The following is a 23944-nucleotide window of genomic DNA, read 5'->3' as shown; positions in this document are numbered from 1 at the left end:
CCCACCTGTATCAGAGAGACAAAAACTGAACCCGAGTAACGCTATGAGCCCTGATACTGCGGGGATCAAATCCTCAATATAGTTAGGGAGGTCCAGCTCTTCCCTCTCTATCCCCGCCTCTTTTCTCAGGGTCACACACATTTTCGTTATACTGCGACTTTGCTGCCTCTTGATCAGGGAAATGGAAAATGGGGATGGCACAAGAGTAATCTGTCCTGTCTGAAAGGTGGTGCAAAGAGGGCCTGAGAAGGAGGCTTTGGTTTGACAAAGGAAGGACAGCCAGAGGACAGGTGAGAGGCCAAAGATGAAGCCACCCTGGGCCCTGATCTAAATGGGGCGGGGGAGAAAGACAAAGCAAGGGTGGTCAGAGCTGTGCCTAAGAGGTGACTTAATCTGTTAGGTTAGGGGCCTTAATGGGAAGAGGAGTAGAATACAAAATTACCTGTACCCCTGGCCAAGCTAGATTGTTCTTGATTTTGATGCAATGAGTTGGTGATGTCTGAGGAACAACCCATAATAACAAACTGAAGAGCTGCTTCTGAGTCTCAGGAAGCTCTTGGTACACGAAATTGGCCTTTCAGAAGGCCAGTAAGACAGGAGGCGGAAGGTTGGCCCTAGCTAAAAACACTGACACAAAAACACAAAGCAAAACCAGGACTGCCTGGATAGTGCAACAGGATCCAAAAGAGCAGAAAAACCTCCCACCCATCTCCACAGCAATTTTTCCGGAGTCCCATGCCCAGAATGGAGAGCCAGAGTCTGGGAGGATCTGAACACTGCTGAAGAAGGAAAAGCTTCCAGGTTTTCAGTGCTTGTGGAAGTAAGGGAGTTGCTGTCATTACCAAGTGCTGTTCCTGAGGCCACGTGCACAGCAGATATTGAAATGTGATCCTCCTCAAATTAGATACTAGTCATCTTTAGGGAAAATGAATCAATTGTTCTATCCGTCTGCTGTCTACCAATGTGATAGCAGTGGAATGTTATAAAAAATGAAAGCAATGGACAAATAAGTATATCTTCTCCTGCCTGGATTAACTACGCTGCACCATCTAGGTTACGTTAAATATCTGTACATATTAAACACTTTCCTAAGTTCTTATTGTGTCTTTACAGCCTCATAATAGTAGCAAGTATTCAACACGTTAAATGAAAAAAAAAATCAAGCAAAATGCAAGATGCAGTGAGCCTCTTTTTTAAAGAAACAAGATTGTAATCAATTATGGGTGACCCAGTCTCCTCTGGAAACTCATTTGGGAGTCCTGCCGATTTGGCCTTTTCACAATGCTAGCTTTGCTCAAAGTTAAAAAAAAAAAAAAAAGCAAAAAAAATCTTTTTACCAATAAACGAACCACAGGATTGATTAATTCAGCTGGTTTTGGTCACAGATTAGCAGCGCATATTTCCACATCTAAACTAACAGCACTCTCTGCCTCTACCTCCTCCTTAACAGAAAGTTACAAGACGCTTTTTTCTCCAAGTGATAAATGGCCTAGAATATTAGAAAAACTCTTCCATCCATTGTAAAATCTAAGGAAATACACAACCTGGTTTTGCTGTGGTTTCAATTTTCTCCATTACCAACATTACCCCTAGTTCTCCAAACATTCATTTTAATCATAGTTTATTCGGGAAAGAATTACCTGCCAGTCTCCTGGCTTATAAGAAAGAAGATAAAGTTGGAACGAAACTTCAGGATTAATTAATTGAGAGTACTGCATGTAATGTGTCTACTCCGAACGTTACAGCGCACATCACAATGAAAACAGTTTTATTTTCCATGGTTGAAATAAATTATAATAAATAATTCATTTCAATGGCAGAGACGTACTGGAGAGCAAGAGCAACAAAATTGACTACACTACACTGTGAGTCTCATTCTTGAATCTTCATTATCCATTTGAAACTTTTTACGAGTAGTAAATCATATTTCAAGTGGCTGCAGATCTCATAAAGCTGCTTGCTGCATTAAAATAAAACCAGAAAACCTGGGGCACTGGAAGGCTGTAGGGTTTGCCACTCAGCATTATTTGGGAAACTCTCACTCTTCTCTTGCCAGCATCAGACAAAACACTTCTCCATCTGATGTAAAAATTAAGCATCACTTGTCAAAAACATCATCTGTGTTTCTCTGGGTGGGAATGTTGGGAAAATCTGTACATAGAGGAATAGCCTTCAACTCCGAAGCCATTTTCTTCTTATTTTTATTCCTGAGTGACTGCCACACAGCCAGATTCTTGAAACTCTAATGGCCTATACTGGCTTCTGGTGGCCCCTAAATTAGCAAACATGTACAAGCTCAAAAGAGACTCCCAAAGGCACACGTGCTGTTCTGCCCCAAAAGACCAATCTTCATAGGATGGGTGATATTTAACTTGAATTTTAAAAGATGCGTATTTTAAAATGAATTTTGAATTTTTAAAAGATGCGGTGCCTGGGTGGCTCAGTCGGTTAAGTGTCCGACTTCGGCTCAGGTCACTATCTCACGATTTGTGAGTTCGAGCCCCTTGTTGGGCTCGGTGCTGACAGCTCAGAGCCTGGAGCCTGCTTCGGATTCTGTGTCTCCCTCTCTCTCTCTGCCCCTCCTCTGCTCACTCTGTCTGTCTCTCTCAAAAATGAATAAACATTAAAAAATAAATTAACCCCCCCCCCACATCATTAAAAAAAAAAAAGATGCATATAAGCATCACCAGAGAGGAAGAATGTATTAGAGGACATAGAAGGAGAAAAGGCAAAGCACACAGGGCTTGGGATGTTTTGAGGGGACAGTCAGCCCCTGCAAGGGAAGCTTCTGAGAAACCTTTTTTGAATGGAAAGGATCAGAGCCAAGGGCAGGGAGCTGAAGTCTGGGCCGAATCCAGGCTCTAAAAGGCCTTTGCTGTCACGCTAAATGCAGAAGTGAGTTTGGGCCAGTACCTAAAGGGTAGCCTTCAAAGGATTTCCGAAGAACGCTGAGCTCTGGGATCTAGAACAATGACCAATGGGAGATTGAGGCGTGGCAACGATGGGTCAGGAGAAATGGTAAGGGCCCCAGCAAGGCTGGTAGCAGAGAGAGACAGAAGTGGTCAGAACCCTGGACTGCATATCCCATTTTCTTCCTAGGCAATGACAGCTTTCCAAGAAACACAACCTGCCACTGAAGCTGTAGATAAAGTGAGAGCTTTAGGAGCGTGGCCTCAAATGCAAAGGGCCTGGGGGCTAGACTGTCCCTGTAGTGCTAAATGCAGTGGAGGGGCCGCCGCTGTCCCACAGCCCAACAGCCCGGCAATGAACTCGGGAAGTAAGGAGCAGTGGAATGAACCCCAAGCAGAGTACATAAACACGCACGACAGAGAAAAGTACAAACACACGTTTATATTAAGTATTTGGTGATAAAGTAAACTCTAACTGAGGCCATTCAAAATCAGGGAAGAGAGTGGGAAATAGCATGAACGGTCATCACAACATTTCCCAATGAATCTTGTATTTCAAAACAGAGCAACATAAGGCCTAATGGCACGAGGGCATCTCATGCAGTCATCAAAGCAGAGTGCAATGAATATTGTATTTCATAATAAATATATTATCCTTACAGTAGGAGTTTCCATGTTTCACTGCCTCTCATCTGTCACTACATTCTCCCTGATTTCCTGAAGGGATTTAGTTAGATGGACCTAAAAATCTTCATAACCAACAGTGGAGGATTATTTTACTTATTATGTTCAAATGACTTTGTGTGGAGAGAAAAAAAAGTATTTTTGTGGCACATTCACAGGGCCCTCAGAAGCATTTTCCATTAAAGATTAGTCTAGAGTTTATGTTGAAACCACAGAGGACAGCATGCTGCCTTTCAGATTTGAGGGTTTTTATTTATAGTCATCTAAATGGCATAGAGTGCTGGCCGGGAGGCCAAGGGGATGATTCAAAGATGTTACTGAGATTTGGAAGCTCTTTTGTCCTAATAATTACATAGGAAGCCTAAAGAATGATAGGAATAGCACCTCGTTCCTTAATTTATTCAGACATTTACCAACCACCTACTTTGTGCCAGGCTCTGTGTCACACCCTGCGGACATACAGATGAACAAGGCACAGTCCCAGCCCTCGAAGAGCTCACAATCAAGTAGGGAACGAGACACACAGCATGACAACACAGCACAGCAAGTGCCACAGAAGCTTGCACGGGAGGCTCTAAGAGACCAGAGGAGGCTGACTTACTCTGCCTTGGGGTGGGGGACAGGCAAGGAAGGCTGCACAGGTGACGTGCGGAGGGAGCTCTCATAGAGAATAAGCAAAGTCTGACAGGCAGTCAGGTTGGCAGAAGGCGAGCAGGTACAAAAGTCTGGAGAAGTATTTGGGGGGATGGCGAGCAGTTCTGTGAGACTGGAGAGGGTGTGAGGGGGCTGGTGGTGGCAGAGGAGGATGATCAGGTAGCCGGGGCCAGATCTTGTGAAGGGCCTAGTAATGTGTGCTAGAGCACATGGGTCTTATCTTGCAGGAAATGGGGTGCCATTGAAGTTGAATGAATCTGGCAGTGACACAGGAGAAGGGCAAAGCTGGTGTAGCTGTTCTCCGGACGGTCTGAACCCATAGGAGGCCGGGGCCATCCGACTTCCCCCAATAAAATGCATCTCTGTTCCTGTCCTGGGATTGGGAGAGCACAGACACGGAAGGTTACCTGCTTGGGTTCTGCACCTCAGTCAGGACAGAGCCTGGCTCCTTCTTTGCTGGCTCTGTTGCCAGTACCCTGAGAAATGGCAGGGTTGCCATTACTTCCCTTGGCCCACAGCACATAACTTAATAGTGTCCCTTGTCAGGAACGGTTCTCTTTGTCAGGAAGCTTTTTATTGATGTTCAACCTTCATTTTCCCTTTCTTAATAATATCCCATTATGCCAATACTCCATTGTGCCATGCTAAGTAATTCCCTTTCCTCCTTGGCATTTACATCTTCCAAGTATTTATAGACTTATCAAATGCCCCATTTAGTTGTCACTTAGGCAGGCTATACATATTTAGCTTCTTTAATCTGGCCCCATAAGCCAGCCCTTCCATTCTCCTAAATCACTTGAGTTCTTTCCTCCAGGTTTCTGTCAATTTGTTTCCAGCCCTTCTGTAACACAGGGGGCTCGGGAAAGAGACGGGGTTGGGGAGGGAGGGTTTGCTCCTTCTGAGGGATAAGAACCTAACATTTGCTGAGGGCAGAACTTCTTCCTTAAAGGGCAAACTCCAAAACAGGCCAGGCCTCTGGAGGGCCATGAGCCCCGCTTGATGTCTACTAGCTTTCTCTCGTCTGCACACGTTTCAAGTCACTAATATTCTACTAGCAGCTCTCATTACGTGCTGGGCGCACACAGGCGACACGTGTGTTAAGTGCCTACTATGTGTCAGGTGCCCTGCTAGGGGCTTCTCCTTCCTTCTTCTCTCCCTCTTCATTTCTCATGCTTATTCGATGAATGCTCAAAGAATTACTGAGCTCCTACTATGTGCCAGGCACAGCACGGTGGCACAGAATTGAAATGTGGTCCTTGTGGCCTTAAGAAACTCATGGAGCCTAAGTATTTATCAATCTCTTATTGCCCACCCATCAAGTTGTTTCCTTCCAATCTTCAAGGGTCTCTGAGAAAGGGTCATCATGCACTTAACTCTGATCGACGCTTTTAGTTTCCCGAGTGGAACTTCTTTGTCCTATCTAAAACTAGATGCCACATTAAGGATGGGCATTAACACAGCTCTTGCGTAGGATTTTCTTTCTGGTGGTTCTCTCTGGGGCCTAAGAGAGTTCCCTCCAGGCCTTGCACTTCCCATCACTCCTTCTTAGCAGTTTACTTTACATGCCGTATTCACATGACCTCAACTAAGTATGCACTGAATGTTCCTCTTTTCCACAGTAGTGATGTTCCAAGTTATGGGGTAGACTGAGGAGTGACAGAATGGGAAAGAGCTGAGGCAAGGAGTCTTGGCTACAGTCTTGGGGAGTCTGGGCATGAGACCACAGGAGGGACTAGTTCAACTACCTGATCCTGGGGGCCAGCTCCAGCAAGGTGCAGAATTGCCCTGGCTGAGTTGCTGGTATCTCTGAAGAGGTAAGGTAACTTTGCCAAGTAGCATCACTGGTATTCAAAGCCAGGTACGCTGACTGCACAGTCTGTCTGCTCTGATTGCCGTAAAGCAGAAAATCCTCAACGAATACAGAATGTACAATTAGACAGCTCTGAAGGAGGACAGAATTTCATCAAGTCTGAAAGCACTCAGTCTGTATCTTCCTAAGCATGACAAGGGATAAAGAATTAACATGCAAAAGTTCTTTTTGGTTGCAAAGCAGACAAAGTAGCAGTAACTCATGACAGGTCAGAGGATTAGGGAACTTTTATCTTGTTCTGCCAGCAGGAATCAGATCGTAATCAAATAAGAAGCTTTCTTCTTTAACATACTACATGAGCTCATAGCCTCACCAAGTGGTTGCTGCTAGTTAAAAACTTTCCAACAGTTAAGACAGAAAACGAATACAAAAAGTTCAGTTCACATCTCTAGCACAGACATTATTAACTGTTCAAGTAGGTGAAAAACCAGTAATAACTGTAAAATGAATAAATCACACCATCATCAAGCTGATACTTTATACAGTGCCATTCCTTCAAGAAACTCAAAGGGCTTCTCATACCATTCACAATGCCACTTGGGGAAATACAGGTGGGAGAAATGCCAGGAAAGAAGAGTAGGTGAAGGCCCTGGGAGGCCCTGATAACATAAAAACTGTCAGATCCAGAGACAACAAAGCCTTAGTTATTACATTCTAGGTATTGCTATTTACTGGCTGGGTGATGTTGGGCAAATTATTTCGCCTCTCTGAACCTCTGCATTCTTGTCCCATATGGGCACTGTGGATTTCACTTGTTGATGTACTCGTTTTCCCAAGTTAAGAAAATAAACCATATTGACCCTACCCTCCCACTAGAGTTGCTGTGAGATTCAGAAGAGGCTTTAGGTGTGAAGACATATAAATGGAAACGGTCCCGGAGTTTCTTTTCATTCCTGCTGTTGCAAGACGATGCCTGGAGTACACAGGAAGAGTAAGTGAGGAAAAGTCTTTTTGAGGCCAAGAATCAGATCCACATTCACACTGTGCCCCCACCCAGTCCAGTGAGGGTTTGTGATCTTGAGCATGTGTGTCACACAAACTCTAAGACAGGCAGAACACGAGTGTGGGACCAGAAAGACCCAGGTAATCTGGCTGAAGTCACGGCCTTGGGATTTCCTGGAAAGGATGTTTTTCACATTTGTATACATGAACAGCAGGTATATGTTCTCCTTAGGGAGATAAAAAAGTTAACTGGTACCTGTATATTGTTTTTCAAATTTTCCCTATTTATTGAATACCTTCTCTGTGTTAGGTGAGTCTATACTCATTGGTTCACTTTGTCCTCACACTTCCGTGAGTCAAGAATCTTTTGGCTGTGAGGACAGCAACTACTATAGACAAAACTCAGACCTAAAAGGGGTGGCCTGAGGACCCCCAGACTAGACACTGCAGGCAGGCCTCTCAACAGCTGGGAACCACAGCTGGGAAGGCTGGTGCGATCTTTCTTGGCCTCTCTCTGGGGCTGCTGATCTCCTTCGAGATCCTCCCAGCATGTTGCTGCTTTTTTCTCTTGCTGTGAACTGGCTACTTCTCTGAGCACATAGCAGAGAATGGCTCTTGGTTTTTCAAGTCTTCACGTCAAGTGAAGACCAGAGGCTGACCAACATCCTCTAAATCCACGGGAGTTTCTAAGTCTGGGGAAGAGGACTCACTGAGCCAACCTGGGTCAAGTGCTTGCTTCTTATCTCATCAATTTTCAAAGGAAGGGCCCTTTGCTTAGGGATTTATAACTGAATGAATGTTGTGCCCCCACCCCCCACCCCCACCCCAGCCTGCCTTTGCACCCTCCAGCTCCACCAATCCTGTCTCTAGGTCATTTAAAAGTAATGTTGTTAAGAGCACAAGGTTCTGCTACTTATTAGCTGTATGATACCAAGTAAGCTACCTGATTTCTTAAAGCTGCAATTAAAATACTTTGATTATAAAATGTAGAAAAGAGTATCTACCTCACGAAGTAGTGAAACTTTATAAATATAAATACAAATTATATAAATATATAAATATATTTATGTATATTTAAGTACTTAGCACAGAGCCCAGCATATGATAATTATTTCTACTTCTTTTTCATCATAGTCATTCATCATCATCATCATCTGAGTCTGAGGTCGCTCTTCCCTAGTGACCTCTTAGGTCCTAGTGACTCTGCAGGAAATAAGCCTTCTATTTTAGGATGGGGGAAAAAATCTAGATCTTTAAGAAGGAGGTGTGGAAATTCTTTCACTTTGGAGTGGTATGGTAAGGAACCACTTCCAACTCAAATCTTTTCTGGTCAAGATCATCAGCTTCTTTGTGATATCATACAAGTTTAGGATCCTTCTGGTGAGCCCCGGGCTGGCTTGGGTGTGACACAGGAAGATTGTCTCAGTGTCATTTCACATGTCACAGAAACATGGCTTAGTGTATAAAGACTGACTTGTGTTACGACTTGGGAGTGCTATTCCTAAATGACTCGTGTGTGTGAAATATGGGTAAATGCTGCTACTTGGGCTGTGTTCACATAAAAAGGGAGGTTTCATCTACAGAACTTCTGAGAGCAGACAAAATCATCTCTTTAGAACACACATTGTGAGACACTTCCCCAGAGGTGGTGTCAGTATTTAATCTGTACATTAGTAATATTCCTTGCAGAGGCTTTAAAAAAGGACACATTTAGTGGACTTTTATTCTTAATTTACCACGATAGCCAATTATGCCGATCATCATTAACGGAGAGGCTAAAAACCATCTTGCTTGCCATTTACCATATTGGGTGAGAGACTGTTATAAAGCATGCCTGATTATTATTGGGCTCAATCTGTGTAAAACTGCATTTTTTCCCCATATAAAATGTTTTCTATCTGTTTTACATGAGTGTGAAGGAAAAGGTATGGCCGTTGTTCATTTTGTACAACTCCTTTGCTATTCTGAGAACGTTTGCTGCAGACTAATAGCAAAACTGACTGTGCTAAACTGTAGATAAAAGAACGGTGACAGATTGCAGTCACTTTAATTCATAAAGAAAATACTTGGAGCCCCTGGGAATGCCAAATCAAGCCACCAGCACCCAGTGACTTCATGCTAAGTCACAAACTACATCATATATTTTAGTTTAAACACAAAGGCTAATGGGCATGTGACTTATTTATTTCAAGTTCTTCTTTATGAAGAGCTGGCTCTTTTTCTTTTTCTTTTTTTTTAGCTCTTTGGAAAACATTATACTTTCCCTATTCTATAAACATACAAATATAATTGTAAAATGACATCATTCTGTTTTCATTTAATTACCCCTGAAATGCTTTCTATTTAATATTCATTACTCAAAAGCTAATTTAAAAGAGAAAGAGATGCGACTTATTAAAAAAGATGTACTGTCATTCACAGCAATAGTTATCTAATATACAGAAGTTAATAAAGCAGATTAATCTACAAGTCCCTTTAAGCCATTCTTGAGTTTTGAACAACTGCCTCTTTGACCTTTCACCTTCATGCTGTGCACCAGTAGCAGGTGCCAGCTGTACAGAAATTATGGCTGCGCGTTTGAACGCAAAATCTTTTCTTACTTTGCTTCTGACCAGCAGCTGACCCTGTAGGAGTGATTGTTTCTGGTGCCGGCCTAAAGGCTACATAAACCAGTAGCAGATAAACAAAAGGCTACATATACCAGCTGCCTTGCCTAAGGGTACCGTCCTAGGCTGACACCTCCACTCCTTCTCCAGCATCCCAAATTGCTCCTTGTTTGTTTCCATACATGCATTTCATCCTTGTTATATTGTGCAAGGGATGGGTGCAGGAGAAAACCCCCTAAAACAACAACAAAAAAAAACCCCGTCCCTTCCTTCGAACTTGACTTTTGAGTATTCCATGTCAAACTGTGTTATTATGATGCTAATCTAGGCCTGATTTAGCAACTTTAATAAGAGGCTAAACCCTCTTGTAATTAGATAATAAAATTTTATTATGTATTTTAATATTAAAAGTCTTAAAATCAAACTCTTCAAATCATACACTGGTACAGAACTAAGGTACTTAAATATCATAGTGTCAGAAAATGGGAACTTGAAAAAGCACATTGTGGCTAATTTTTCATTCTCAGAAATGTAAACATGGAATTCCTATGTGGTGGCAGGGAAAAAGCTCCAACACTCTTAATTATGTGCAGGGAAGAATGAATCTATTCAAGTATGAAGCACACTGTACCATTTCCAGCAACAGCGTGAGATGGCTTTGACAGTTATTTCTTGGATACAAATTACACAAGTATAAAAACAATCCCCATAATGATTAAATGCAGTTATGTACATAGGAGAATACCAGTGCAAATGGTAACATATTTAAATGGTTTTTCCTTCATTAAAAAAATTATATATGATATTAAACCATCAATCACTGCTGAGGCACAGGAGTTTAAATGTATTGTCACTGGTTGAAATAAATGACTTGGAGACTGAATTCTGGCTCACTCAATATGGTGTCTTTGCTGTTGCTTAGTCACCCAACTCTCTGCTGGTTTGGGCTACATCTGGTGGATTCCATCCCTTTCAATTAATAAGGCAAGTTATGCTATCAATGGATTACATCTTTAAACTGTGCTTAGAGGTAAAAAAAACACATGTCCTAGTGAAAAAAAAAAAAAGCAAACCCAACCCTTCTCTGTTCCGTTAGCTGTTCGGAACAATATGTGAAATGCTTATTCCTTTCTTCACCCATGTGTAGAATGAAATTTTCTTGTGGCATTCCAGCAGGATTATTATACAGTATATAATGGTATACTCTTATCTCAGCCCTACCATTTTGTTTGATTATGTAGTGACCTATGACTATGCTGGATTTGAAACATAAAGTCACCGCCTGCAGATTTTAATTCTGAAAATTAACTTTTGGGGGTTGGTTTTGCAGACGTTCATTGACTGTCACAAGGGTCAGGCTCTGCTAGATGCTGAGACATGCATCAAGCTGGATGTGATCTCTGGCGAAGAAAAGGTACTCTGTTAAAGACAGGTATGACAGTTCTGAACATAATTTGATGATTCATAAATCAAGAATAGGTTTTTATATGAACTGATTTTTCGGTCTTAAAATACTATTTGCGGGGTTATAGTTGAAATTGTCATTTGACAAATATTTCCATAACAAAAATTATACCAAAATGGCAAAGATAGGGTATATGGCAAAAAATGTGGACTAGAATCATCCTTCTAAAGATGGATACATAATTTTATATCACAGATGCCATTTAAAAAAACTAATGTTTTTCTATTTTTAAAATTATGTACTTTAAATTTCTTTTTTTTAATGTTTTTTTGTTTATTTCTGAGACAGAGAGAGACACAGCATGAATGGGGGAGGGGCAGAGAGAGAGGGAGACATAGAATGAGAAGCCAGCTCCAGGCTCTGAGCTGTCAGCACAGAGCCCGACACGGGGCTCGAACTCATGAGCTGTGAGATCATGACCTGAGCCGAAGTCGGATGCTCAACCGACTGAGCCACCCAGGCACCCCTGTACTTTAATTTTCTAAACTGATCTTTAGGAGTTGTGGTCACAAATTCATCACTCTTAAGAGTTTTACTCCCTTGTGGGCTTTTATTTTATTTTATTTTATTTTATTTTATTTTATTTTATTTTTTTCCTTGTGGACTTTTATTATATGGCTGTTATCTAGACACTTTTGTCCAGTCCTGGTCCTCTCAGATATTTCTATTTGATCCTTAGTAATTAGACTGCGTGTGTACACACAAGCGTGCGTGCATGCGCGTGCACACACACACACACACGCATATACTTGACCAAACTGAACTTTAATTTTTGCCTCAGACAAATATGGTTATTATGAAAATAAAAAAAATGTTTGGGAGATGTTAACTGAGTTTCATTGGCTGTTTATTGCATCCGTTCTGTATGCAAAGACACAACCTAAAAGTAAATAAACGCCCTCTTTAAGTCTGAGTAGAGACTTACGTACAGAATCAAATATATGAGCAAAATAACAGCATCCTTTTTAAACAACTACTCAAAAAAGTGTGCTCCAAAAATTATCAAAACATCAGCAGTGCCACATGGGATGACCGTGAGAAAGACCGGGAATCATGCTTTGCATGATCTCTGTTCCGAAATTCTCTAGGATTACATAATACATTGGTGGAAAACCGGTAACCAGACATCCACTGCTGGCCTGCAGAGTGTTTTTATTTTCTTGTTTTTTTAAAAATTTTCAATCAGTGGCCAACATGAAAAAAACCCTGGATTTCTGGTTCTCTTTGGGTGGGGGTGGGTAATCTCTATATAGCTGGCAACACTGGGTCCTACTTTCTTACAGGGCAAGAATAAGCTGGGACTATGTGGAGGCTGCCCCCGTTAGACAGGGATGTGTACACAACTTTGGTTTCTTTCCTGTCTACCTCATTCAAGTTCTCTGTGTGGCTCTGTAGGACCTTAGTTTGTGAAACTCTGTAGAATGGAAACGATAGGGAGAGGGATGCTCAAAGGTATTGGTTTGAGACTCACCAATGTAAGCAGCCCTTAAGAACAGCCTTCAATAGAGCTAACGGTACCCAGTCATAGTAGTAGAAGCTTCCTTTGGAAAAGAGAAGCTGTTTGTAACCAGAAAGGGATGAAAACTGGCACTCTATGCTGATGAGTCAGTAGTGAGAGTCAGGATGAAGCCTAGAGATGCATCGGGTATGGGGGACGGATATAAAGCACTTGTTGCTTCCCCACCTTCATTTCACAGCTGCCATATTGAGTCTGTCCTAGAAAAATCAGGTTAGAATAAACCTCAAGAGCTACCTCCAAGACATTAGAGAAAAGACACAGAGGAACATCATGAGACAGTTGTACTGTTAGACTCTGACCTTCTCAAGGATACCTGTCCTACTCCATTTTATACTCTTGGGATCTGGCTATAGAATTAACGATAGGGTACAGGTATAGAGTAAGTTAGAGGAAGGTCTGTTCACTCTGCCGTTGATGCTGGGAAGCACAAGGCTCTTCTGTACCAGCTGGCAAAGCCACCTCCCTCTCCCTTGCCCACTGCCTCTTTGGGTCACTGCCCATCTGTTTCATCCCGGCTGCAGCACAAAGTTGGGGTATAGGATGACTGCTCTAAATCACTCTACCTTAGGGATGGCCCCGGTGGGACTTACTGGAAGCTCAACTTGCCGGAGTGTAAGTGCTGAAAAAATATGTGCTACCTCTGATTAGTCGCTGCCAACAAACTATAGCTTTGCGGTTTAGCATGTCAACTCTGGAGTTCAATAGCCCCAAGTTTTAGCTTTTCCACTTACTATGTGTCACCTTGGGAAAAGTACCTAATCTTTTTGTGCCTCAGTTTCTATATTTACAAAGTGGTGATCGTAATACTAGCACTTCACAGAGAAACGTGATGATTACATCAGATTACGTGTGTATGTAAGCAGCTTGAGCTATTTCCTGCACACGGTAAGCACTTATATTTTGCCAGTAGTATTTTTTCCTAAAAATAAATACACAGGCCATGCACAGAACGCTGTGAAGAAGACCAAGATCGTGGCAGCATGTGCAAAAAACAATTCTGTCCTGAAATGTGAGTTCCTGTTTTATACTTTTGGTGTCTGACCTATGTCTGGCTTCCTTTAAGTGCTTTATAGCCACGTTGTCCTCTGGTCCAGTGGTGAATGTCCCTTCAGCATGGGGTTTTAGTTTCAATCTACTGCCATTTTTTTTTTTTTTAAATTTTTTTTTTCAACGTTTTTTATTTATTTTTGGGACAGAGAGAGACAGAGCATGAACGGGGGAGGGGCAGAGAGAGAGGGAGACACAGAATCGGGAACAGGCTCCAGGCTCCGAGCCCTCAGCCCAGAGCCTGACGCGGGGCTCGAACTCACGGACCGCGAGATCGTGACCTGGCTGAAGTCGGACGCTTAACCGACTGCGCCACCCAGGCGCCCCTCTACTGCCATATTTTTGATAATAAAGTTGCAAATCAACCAGACTGAGTTAATGGGTCATGTGGAGGGCACCCTTTCTATTTAGGGTTCACTAGAAATGTCTCTGATAACATTAGAAAACCGGGCTAATTGTTTTTTAAGAGGCTGAGAGACATGAACGTACTTCATCTACTTAGGCGTTTCCCACTGTGAGGGTGTTGCTCAGGTTCCACAGGCCAAAATCTCATGAGTTAAATATGTGGCTACACTTTCTCCTCCTTAGTCTTAGGGAATGGAACCTTAAGTATGAAAGATGTCTTGTACAGTATGTCAAAATGTTGAGCAGAGTAGCATTTCAATCTAAACACAAAAATGAAAAAAGAGCAGATGATTTCCCTTTTGCTGTAATTCACTTTGGGATGCATGTCATGAAGAGCACTATACAAAAGCAATTTTCATTGATTGACTGACTGATTGAGGAAAAGGGTGAATGTTCTTTCAGCGTACATCCCTACTGAAGTACGATTCTTATAGCTCCTGACAGCTCTTCACAATTTGTAGTTAAATGCCAGGTTGCGGTCGGGGTGTGTGTGTGTGCGGAGGGGAGGGGGGTGTGCGCAGGAGAAGAAGAGAGATAAAATCATAATTAGAACTCTTTTTGGGTTTTTATTATAGCTGACTTGTGCCAAATAGTTACATAGATAAGGGTGAAATAAATTCAAATCTAAATGTTCTAATTGTTCCTTTCAATGTATTTAGATTTTACAGAATATAATTGTTAAAAATACCCTGTTAATGAGTTAGCTGAATGATCTAATCAGCGATGCTGACAACCACATAGCCACATAGTTCTTGTTCTACTTCTGTGGAAGGTGCTACTCTTTCTAGAACAATTAGTTTTAACTGAAATTCTGATGTAGAGAAGCACTCATCATCAATGTCCTAGTCTTATAATTTGAAAAAGAATCAGTCACATTTCTGAACTGCCCTCTAATTCTACAAAACACGCTCCTGCATTTGGTGATCTGGGCAAATCTTTCACTCTGTGATATAACTGAACGAGTGCTGATCTTCGGCTTACGTATGCAAACACTTAACACGCCCAGAGATAACACTAAAAACATTTCACACACAAATTTAATCTTCCAAATATTGTAGCAGATCTGTGCCTAATCACTGTTACTATTGACTTGTCCTTAAAATTTTCTTTCTTTTTTATTTTTATTTTTTTATTTGAAAGAGAGAGAGTGCGTATATGCACACTGGGGAGAGGCAGAAGGAGAGAGAAAGAATCCCATGCAGGCTCCATGCTTAGAGCAGAGCCCAACGTGGGGCTCAATCCCTCCAACCTGGGATCATGACCTGGGCCAAAATCAAGTGTTGGACGTTCAACCAACTGAACCACCCAGGTGCCCGTAGTTTATTGTGTTAATGGCATAAAAATACATGGGGAGTTTTTTGCTTAATAATGTGAACTGGGGTTCCCTCAGTTGTTAAGTCCAAGGAATGCTGGTAAGACAGTAATCTTATTTGAAATAGATTCACTTAATTACAGTGGATCCTCAAGTGGACTAAATTTAATGCTAGCAAATTTAGATTTGTTTACAGATTATGGACAATAGCTTATTTGGAGAATATTTTTAAAAACATTGAGAGGGTGCCTGGGTGACTCAGTTAAGTGTCAGGCTTTTTATTTCAGCTCAAGTCATGATCTCATGATGGTGAGATCGAGCCCTGCATCGGGGCTCTGCTCTCAGTGTGGAGCCTGCCTAAGATTCTCTCTCTCCCTCTCTCTCTGCTCCTCTCTCACTCTCTCTCACTCTAAGATAAAAAATTAAAATTTTTTGGGGCGCCTGGGTGGCTCAGTCAGTTAAACGTCCAACTTCGGCTCAGGTCATGATCTCACGATTCGTGGGTTTGACCCCTGTGTTGGGTTCTGTGCTGACAGTGCAGAGCCTGGAGCCTGCTTCTGATTCTGTGTCTACCTCTCTCTCTCTCTCTGCCCCTCCCCCACTCAAGGTCTGTCTTTGTCTCTCTCTCAAAAATTAATAAAACATTAAAAATTTTTTTTCAAATAATAGATACTAAAACTATCAGCTCCTGAACCATGTACCATCTCACAAGAGGCATAACAACTTCCCTATTCCTCAGATTCCATATGTAAAATGAGAACTCTTTTAAAATAATCTTCAAATTCTAACTTTCTATGAATCAGTTAACAATCATAGAAAAATTCTTCATATGAAAATAGTATTCCTCTTATACACTAGAAACGTCATTGGTTCATATATCCTTGTTGTTTTATAAAGAAACCAAGGCAGGCTGCATTTAGTGATATTATAGTAATATAATAGTATATTATAGTAATATAATAGTATATAATAGTAATATACCTGGATGGCTCAGTCGGTTAAGCATCTGACTTCCACTCCGGTCATGAGCTCGCAGTTTGTGATTTCGAGCCCCGCTTCAAGCTCTAGTGCGGACAGCTCAGAGCCTGGAGCCTGCTTCAGATTCTGTGTCTCCCTTACTCTGCCCCTTCCCCACTCATGCTCTGTGTGTCTCTCTCAGAAAATGTAAATAAACATTAAATTTTTTTTTAAATTAAAAAATAAGGACACTGAGGCTCTACAGTCACATAACAGATCATGATAAGCACATTTCCAGGTGCAAGGCATTTACAATGTGCTTCCTAGGCTGGTAGGCACAAATCGAAAGGTCTCTGAGGATATTGGAAAACCATTTATGTGGGTTCCTGCTTCATTTGCTATGGAAGCTTGAGGAGATAACTTTTACAATTTGGAATGGACACTCATCATGCAGTTATGCTTCCAGCAATATACATCCAGGTTGGGGGGAAAACAGTTCAAACTGGTAAATAATTGCAGTATCATTGCATCAGTTTAGTTTAAAGAGCTGACAAGCCCTCTCTAAACTCCAAGCACAATTAGTCATTAGGGTCTAGTTTTTCAGCACTGTTAAGCAATTTGTAACCCATTCCTTTTAATAGGGTTAGGCATTACTTAACCGACACAGATGCCTTGAAAACTGAAACCTCGAGTTATAAAGCAGCCACCTTGTTCATTACCTTCAGTGATAGGCAAATCATCTATAAAAACAGCATTTAATGGGCAACCAATGAATAATCAATGGCTCACTTTTCATCTGAGTGTGAAAATGAGAATAATCTAATACAAAGTCCCTCTGGTAAGATGCTGAAATCTCGAGTTCTGCTGCTCTTCAGGGCTGATTTATAAGGTCTTGGAAAGCTGATGTAAACAGATGATCAATGGGACCCATCCTTGCTCATAATAACCCCCAACTGGCCCACTCCCTCTTTTCCAAGTCCATCCCTTCAGGCTATTAGCTCTGTCCGGCTAATTCTTCCCACTACTCCTGCCTGCTGCTTTTACTCTGGCCATCCGTTCAGTCCAGCCGACTCAGAAGTAATTTTATACGCAGCAGAGAGCGGGTAGAATTGATTTTTCACTCAGTGCTCAGTTCCCATCTGAATAATTATCAATTTTACTGCCTCATAAAGGGCAGAGTCAAAATTTCAAATCAATTCAAAAGAGCTTTTGAGACGACAGAAATTGTGCATAAGAATAGAGGTCAAAGTTGTCAGTGACCTAAGGAGGTGATGTCAGATATTACTATACCCAATAGTTGACATCAGAGGCACTCAAGATGATATAACCTAGTGCTAATGCAAATCATATTTATGCTGACTACCAGAGACCAGTCATTAATATTTAAAATGCTATCTGAAAGCCTGCATTCCAAATAAATAGAATGTATTCTGCTGTTAATAAAGATATATCACTACTTAGTCATATGCTATAAAATAAAGGATTACCAAGTATTATTAACACACAGAAATTACTTAAACCAACAAATGCATGGTAATTCTGAGTAAAGACAAACTTGATGGTGTCCTGTACAACCACATCACTTGCTCTGCACAGTCTGATGGTATTTGTCTGGAATCACAGCCTATTGATTTTGGTAAAATTTTCTGCCAACTTAAAAGTTTCTGCCAAAGTTTATGAGACAATATTGTGATCAGGCTCAGTGCTGGCAGGAGGGATTTGGTGGTGGACTTGTCATTTGCCACGGTGGGGTGGGGGGCTGGGTCTGATTCCTGGCCAATTCATGGGTATTTATTTTCTCCACTGGCGGCATGCTCTCAGTCTGTGGTTCTCAACCTTCTCCTTGCAAAACACTGGAGGGCCAGGACACCCCCAACAGTACCACAGGTTACTGCAGCTGGGGAGGTGGGGAAGGGGGTAGGAGAGGTACATTCTTGATGGAAAGTATATTTTGAGGGGCACCTCGTGTATATATATATGTATGTGTGTGTGTGTGTGTGTGTGTGTGTGTGTGTGTGTGTGTGTGTGTAGCTCAGTTGGTTAAGTGTCTGACTCCTGGTTTCGGCTCCGGTCATGATCGCGTGGTGGGTGATTGGAGCCCCACACTGGGCTCTGCACTGATGGTGTGGAGCCTGCTGAGGATTCTCTCTCTCCCCCTCTCTTTCTGCCCCTCCCTTGGTTGCATGTGCACGAGGACACTCTCTCTCTCAAAATAAATAAGTTAATTTAAAAAAATGTATATCTTGTAATGGCATTCCTGATGAACATGAGATCTTATCCCCACCACTAGGCCCTTGAGAATCAATGGTATAAGTGATAAGGCTTTCGACCCAGACGAACCTTGTTTCAATTCCACTTTCCAGTTGATCTCTCTGCATCTCAATTTGTTCATCTGTAAAATGGGGATGACGATATCTACATTTCAGGGTTGTTGTGGGGGTGTAAATGAGAAGAGTTCTCTGAAAGTCCTCTCCTCGTGTGTCAATCTCTGTCACCACTCTATTAATCAAATTATTCATATAATTTGATTATTCATATAATTTGTTACCTAGTAACTAACCCATCATCTCTGTCCCACATGACAGAAACTTTTTAAGGAAAGAAATTATGTCTTATGAATCTCAGTGGCTCTTGCATCTTGTACACAGAAAGTCCTCACTACGTGTGCTACCTTCCTCTTCTCTTTACTATATCACCAACATGTTGTAACAATTCCAGGATCATAACCAAATATTTACAGGCATACAGCACTTTGTTTAGTTACACAAAATCTTAATTACACACCTCCCCACAAGGAAAATAACAGGTTACTGAGACATCACCAAAAGTAAGTTTATATAACTTAATTTGCATATTAGTAAAAAAAATGACAGCCAGGAAGAAAACCTCTTCCATGGCCAGCCCATTCTATGTTCATCATTTCTTCACTCAGAGTGACGCTTTCCGTTGGTGGCACGTGCCTTGTTTAACAAGGCTAGTAACCTTGCTAAAGTGTTTACATTTGCAAACCACAAACTATTATGAAGATAATTTGGCAAAATGAAACAAGTGGAAGCGGTATACAGCATCATTTCCAAAGTCAGTAGAACGGGAGAACATCAGAGTGATGGTATCTCCATAGAAAAATGGCATCATTCTCTTTGAAGTATTTCTGGCATGTGTCATTTATTTTTATGCATGCTGTTACTGTGATTTGCAGAAGTGAGTTTTCAAAAAACAGTATTAAACTTGGACCTAACTCATAGTAGCCAGTCAGAAAACACATCTGAAAATAAAGAACTTGTGGCTTTATTCCTTTTACTTAAATGCTCTTGGGAATATGAACTACCTGAACTTTTCTTATCTTAAATAAGAAGGATACCAACTGTAGTATGATGAACCGAAAGTTCTCACCAAGTTGCCTGGCACAGATTAGGAGCCCAGCAAGTGGCCGTTTCCTGACATACAGAGCACTCACAGGCAAACTTTAGAAGACTTAGAGGCTCCAGGAAAGAAAGCAGAGGTTGACTGTTTCTAGTTCTGGCTTCGCTTTTTATTGCTCTCAGGCCTCTGAAAGAGCTATCCTTTTTTTGCATTCTAGCTTCGCTGGGGTAAAAGACGTAGAGAGATTTCTTGAGGGTGAGCTAGTGTGCTACCCTACCTTGCGGGAAAATACTCCTAGAGAGTAACTGGTAAAGGGTCTTGGCAAGGACCATTTGTTCTAAGAGATATTCAGGGTCTAGGCTTCTGGGAAACTGTTTCTTAAGTCAGGTGACCGACCACCAGTTACCTGCTGTAGGACATCTGGATTTTGCTGCATAAAATGTAAGAGTCTCTGACCGGCCTGGGTGGCCTCTCTGCATCGAAGTGGCTTCTTGCCCTCTTTTGCTATGTGCTTGAAGAGGTAGGTGACGATGTAGTCTAAACTGGTACAGCAGCTGGAGGAGACAACTGTATCTGTACGAACAATAAATGAGAATTCCTTCGCATTACTAAGTGAGTTTTCATCTGATTAATTATAATGCCTCCGATTAAAAAAACCACTTTCTGGTTTCAAAGCACTTTTATCAAATTGTAAAACTCCTTGAGGGCAGGGATTTTACCTTGCTTATCTCTTTGAACCCAGTGTCTACTACAAGACCTGGTATAGAGACGTGTTAGTTAAGTAACTGACTCCTGGATTGAATTGGACAGAATTTTCCATTTGTGACCTCAACGATCGTCTGTTCAACTCAAGTGACTTTATTAAACATCTGTTGGTGCAAAGTGCTCTGCTGCAGAGGAAACAGGGTGTGGACTTGGTGCAAAATGCTCTCTTTCAGGGGAAACCTCTACCCTGGTCAAAGAGCTTGTGATTCAGTACATAAGTCACTGCTGCTCAGTGCTAGCCAAGAATGAGCGACACACTGCTGGGCGGATTTTGAGGAAGACATCACATTTGGATGGGGATCAAAAAGACTTTACGAAGGAGACAGAACCTAAGACGGGCTTGGGAAAGTTATTTCAGTTAGATATAAGGAAGGACATTTTTCAGGTAGAGAGATTCACACAATGTGCACAGTGTGGTGGGAAGTTAGGGATTTTGGAGTCAGACAGCTCTGGTTTCAAATCTCATCTTTTCTAATGACTTGGTATGTTGTTACTCTGAAAGAACCAGTTAACCTTTCTCAGCATTTGTAAAATAACTTGCAGAGTTGAATGAGAAGAAAACAACTAGAAAGTCTCAGAATAAAAACAGCTGATATTTACTGACAGTTTACTGTGTTAGTTACACAAATTATTGTGCATCCTCACAATAGCTCTGTGATGGTAACTGTTATTATCTCCATTTACAGGCAAGAATAGTGAGGGATTAAATGACATGTCCAATGCCACACGGCTGGATGACTGTGGAGCCACTGTCTGAAAATAAACAAGGAGCTGAGGTTCTAGATTTATACTTTTAACCATGAAAATTAATACACATTAAACAAAATCAGGTTTTAAGCAAAAATACATGTAACCATCAAACACTTCGTTAAAACACAATGGATTCAAAAGATGACAATTACTACCAGTTTGCCCTCGTGTTGAAAAGAGGAGGGTGTATTCAGGGAGTAGGACTTTTGGGATGAGTGAAAGAATATATAGGGAGTCATAAGAGAGAAGGCTGACAAAGTAGGTTGGTGTCTTCCTTGAGGGCATCCAATAGTGAGCTGGGACAGTACATTTAATTTGAAAGACAACAGAGGTGTTATTAAAGGCTTCTTTTTTAAAGCAAGCAAGTGACATGATGTAGCAACCATTTATTGACTATCTACTTTGTACATTAGAGTTATTATTCACTTACTTCTAACAATTACTTTGTATATAGTAGGTGTTGTTATTTGCATTTTTCAGTAAAAAAAATGGATTTCGGAGATAAAGAGCTTATCCAACAAAGTTCATGGTTCTGATTCATAGAATGACACTGCCCAGATTTTTTGGCCAAAGGTAATAATGTACAGACACGATCCTGGGGGAGTTTATGATCAGTAACAGAAGTGACAAGAGGAACAATTAAAAACATTCAAAAATGGCAAAAATGGTAAATGCAGATGAGGAAAGTAGACAGGGAGAGTAGGGCTGGGAACCAGCAGATTATAAACTTCCTAAGGCAGTCATTAATTTCTTATTCATTTTATGAATCTCTGAGGTTTTGAGACACACGTGCCTTTCCTAGATTAGAGGTGCAATGTTAGTAGGCAAAGCAAGTCTGAGGAAGGTTTTATAGGTCTTGAGTTGTATTTAGTAATAATACCTAGAACGACAGAACACCACAGTTCACAAACTCTTTCATATAAATTGTTTTGGAGAGAAATGGCATAAGAAATAGAAAGAGGTAGGCTTGGTGGAAAGTTCTGACATACAGATAGATAAATGCATTTAAAACAGAGGATAACAGGGGCGCCTGGGTGGCTCAGTCAGTTAAGTGTCCAACTCTTGATTTTGGCTCAGGTCATGATCTCACAGGTTTATGAGATTTAGTCCTGTGTCAGGCTCTGTGCTGTCAGCATAGAGCCTGCTTGGGATTCTCTCTCTCCCTCTCTTTCTGCCCCTCCCTCCCTGTCTCTTTCTCAAAGTAAATTAATAAACCTTAAAAGTAAATAAAAAAATAAAATAGAGGATAATAGTAGTTGGTGCAGGATCAGTAGGGGTTGAATGAAGGTCTACAAGATGGGAACGGACAATAGCTTAGGGAAACCATAGCGCTATGGAAGCTATATATACAAGCAAATTGTGGTGCTATATTTTCCTCTTAAGAAAGGGGCTCTTTTTCTCCCAAAATCAGGGCATTTGATTGATGGATTAATCGTTTATCTCTCCCCACTATCTGGGTTGCTGTGCAGAAAAGGAAGATTAGATTTTATAATTCCAGGAGGTAGTATAATGTAGTGGAAAAGATCTAGGCCTAAGAATCAGGTACAGACTGGTTGAGCTTGGTTGCTTTTCTCTTTTCCTTCACATTTCTACTTTTGAAGTCCCAATCATGAAAGTAAATGGATTAAGTAACTTAATATCTACAAAAGGAAGCGAGCAGGAAATAGATATGGTTTCCCTCACCAGTAAAGAGCAATATGCTATCAATCATACAAAAATTATAAAGACTTCACATAGATTTGGTGACCGCATGCCATGCAGGTTGCATTAAAAGGTTCCAATCTACTGAGTCAGCTATGAAAAAGCCAGGTAAACACTTTAGACATGAAGGTTGGAACATATATCCTTGCAATAAAAGCAAGAAGAAGAGATTCCATTATGGCTGATTTATGGTTGGGGACTTTGAAACGGATAAATGTTATTTTAGGGTAGATTGAAAGGTGTAGAATCATAAGGATCAAGGGCCGTTTGATCAAAAACAGAATGAATAGTGCTGAGGACTATGTATTATTATTGGTTTTCTTTATTTGCAGCTCAAGCTATTATGTGAGATTCAAATAATGAAACTCTCCTGACATAAAAGGATGGGGAGAAGTCATGAATTTTCATATTTTGTCCTGGTTCTTGGTATTCAGAATTGTTAAATTTTTTAAAAAGTTTTATTTATTTTTTTGAGAGAGCACAAGTCGGGGCGTGAGAGAGAGGGGGGCAGAGGATCCGAAGTAGGCTCTGCCCTGACAGCAGCAAGCCTGATGGAGGGCTTGAACTCACAAGATCAGGACCTGAGCCGAAGTCTGACACTTAACCGAATTAGCCACCCAGGAGTCCCAGTATTCAGACTCTTTTAAAAAAAGGATTCATTTGGGGCACCTGAATGGCTCAGCCTGTTGAACATCTGACTTCGGCTCAGGTCATGATCTCATGGTTCATGGGTTCGAGCGCCACATCAGGCTCTGTGCTGACAGCTCAGAGCCTGGAGCCTGCTTCGGATTGTGTCTCCATCTCTCTCTGCCCCTCCCCCGCTTGCGCTCGCTCTCTCTCTCTCTCTCTCTCTCTCTCTCTCAAAAATAAGTAAACATTAAAAAAAATGACCAAAAAAAAAAAAAAGGATTTATCTGCAATGTAGACAATTAAAAAAATTTTTTTTTATGTATTTTTGAGAGACAGAGAGAGACAGCATGAGCAGGAGAGGGGCA

At 41.3% G+C, this 23944-nt stretch overlaps 1 protein-coding gene across 3 annotated transcripts in view; it reads right to left on the bottom strand.

Moving 5' to 3' along the window:
• Nucleotides 1-23944, bottom strand: part of RANBP17 (RAN binding protein 17) — a 332283-nt gene that overhangs the window by 9589 nt on the left and 298750 nt on the right. For all 3 annotated transcript variants that reach the window (XM_053907091.1, XM_019450292.2, XM_053907092.1), the window contains one exon: nt 20140-20306. In XM_053907091.1, coding sequence (XP_053763066.1) covers nt 20140-20306 — 167 coding nt within the window. The remainder of the gene's footprint in view (nt 1-20139; nt 20307-23944) is intronic.

The sequence above is a fragment of the Panthera pardus genome, unplaced genomic scaffold, assembly GCF_024362965.1.
Source record: "Panthera pardus isolate Hobbes unplaced genomic scaffold, ASM2436296v1 HiC_scaffold_2, whole genome shotgun sequence".
NCBI classification, from domain to species: domain Eukaryota; kingdom Metazoa; phylum Chordata; class Mammalia; order Carnivora; family Felidae; genus Panthera; species Panthera pardus.
Note: the sequence above shows the minus strand (reverse complement) of the source record. Positions and strands in the feature narration are given on the sequence as shown.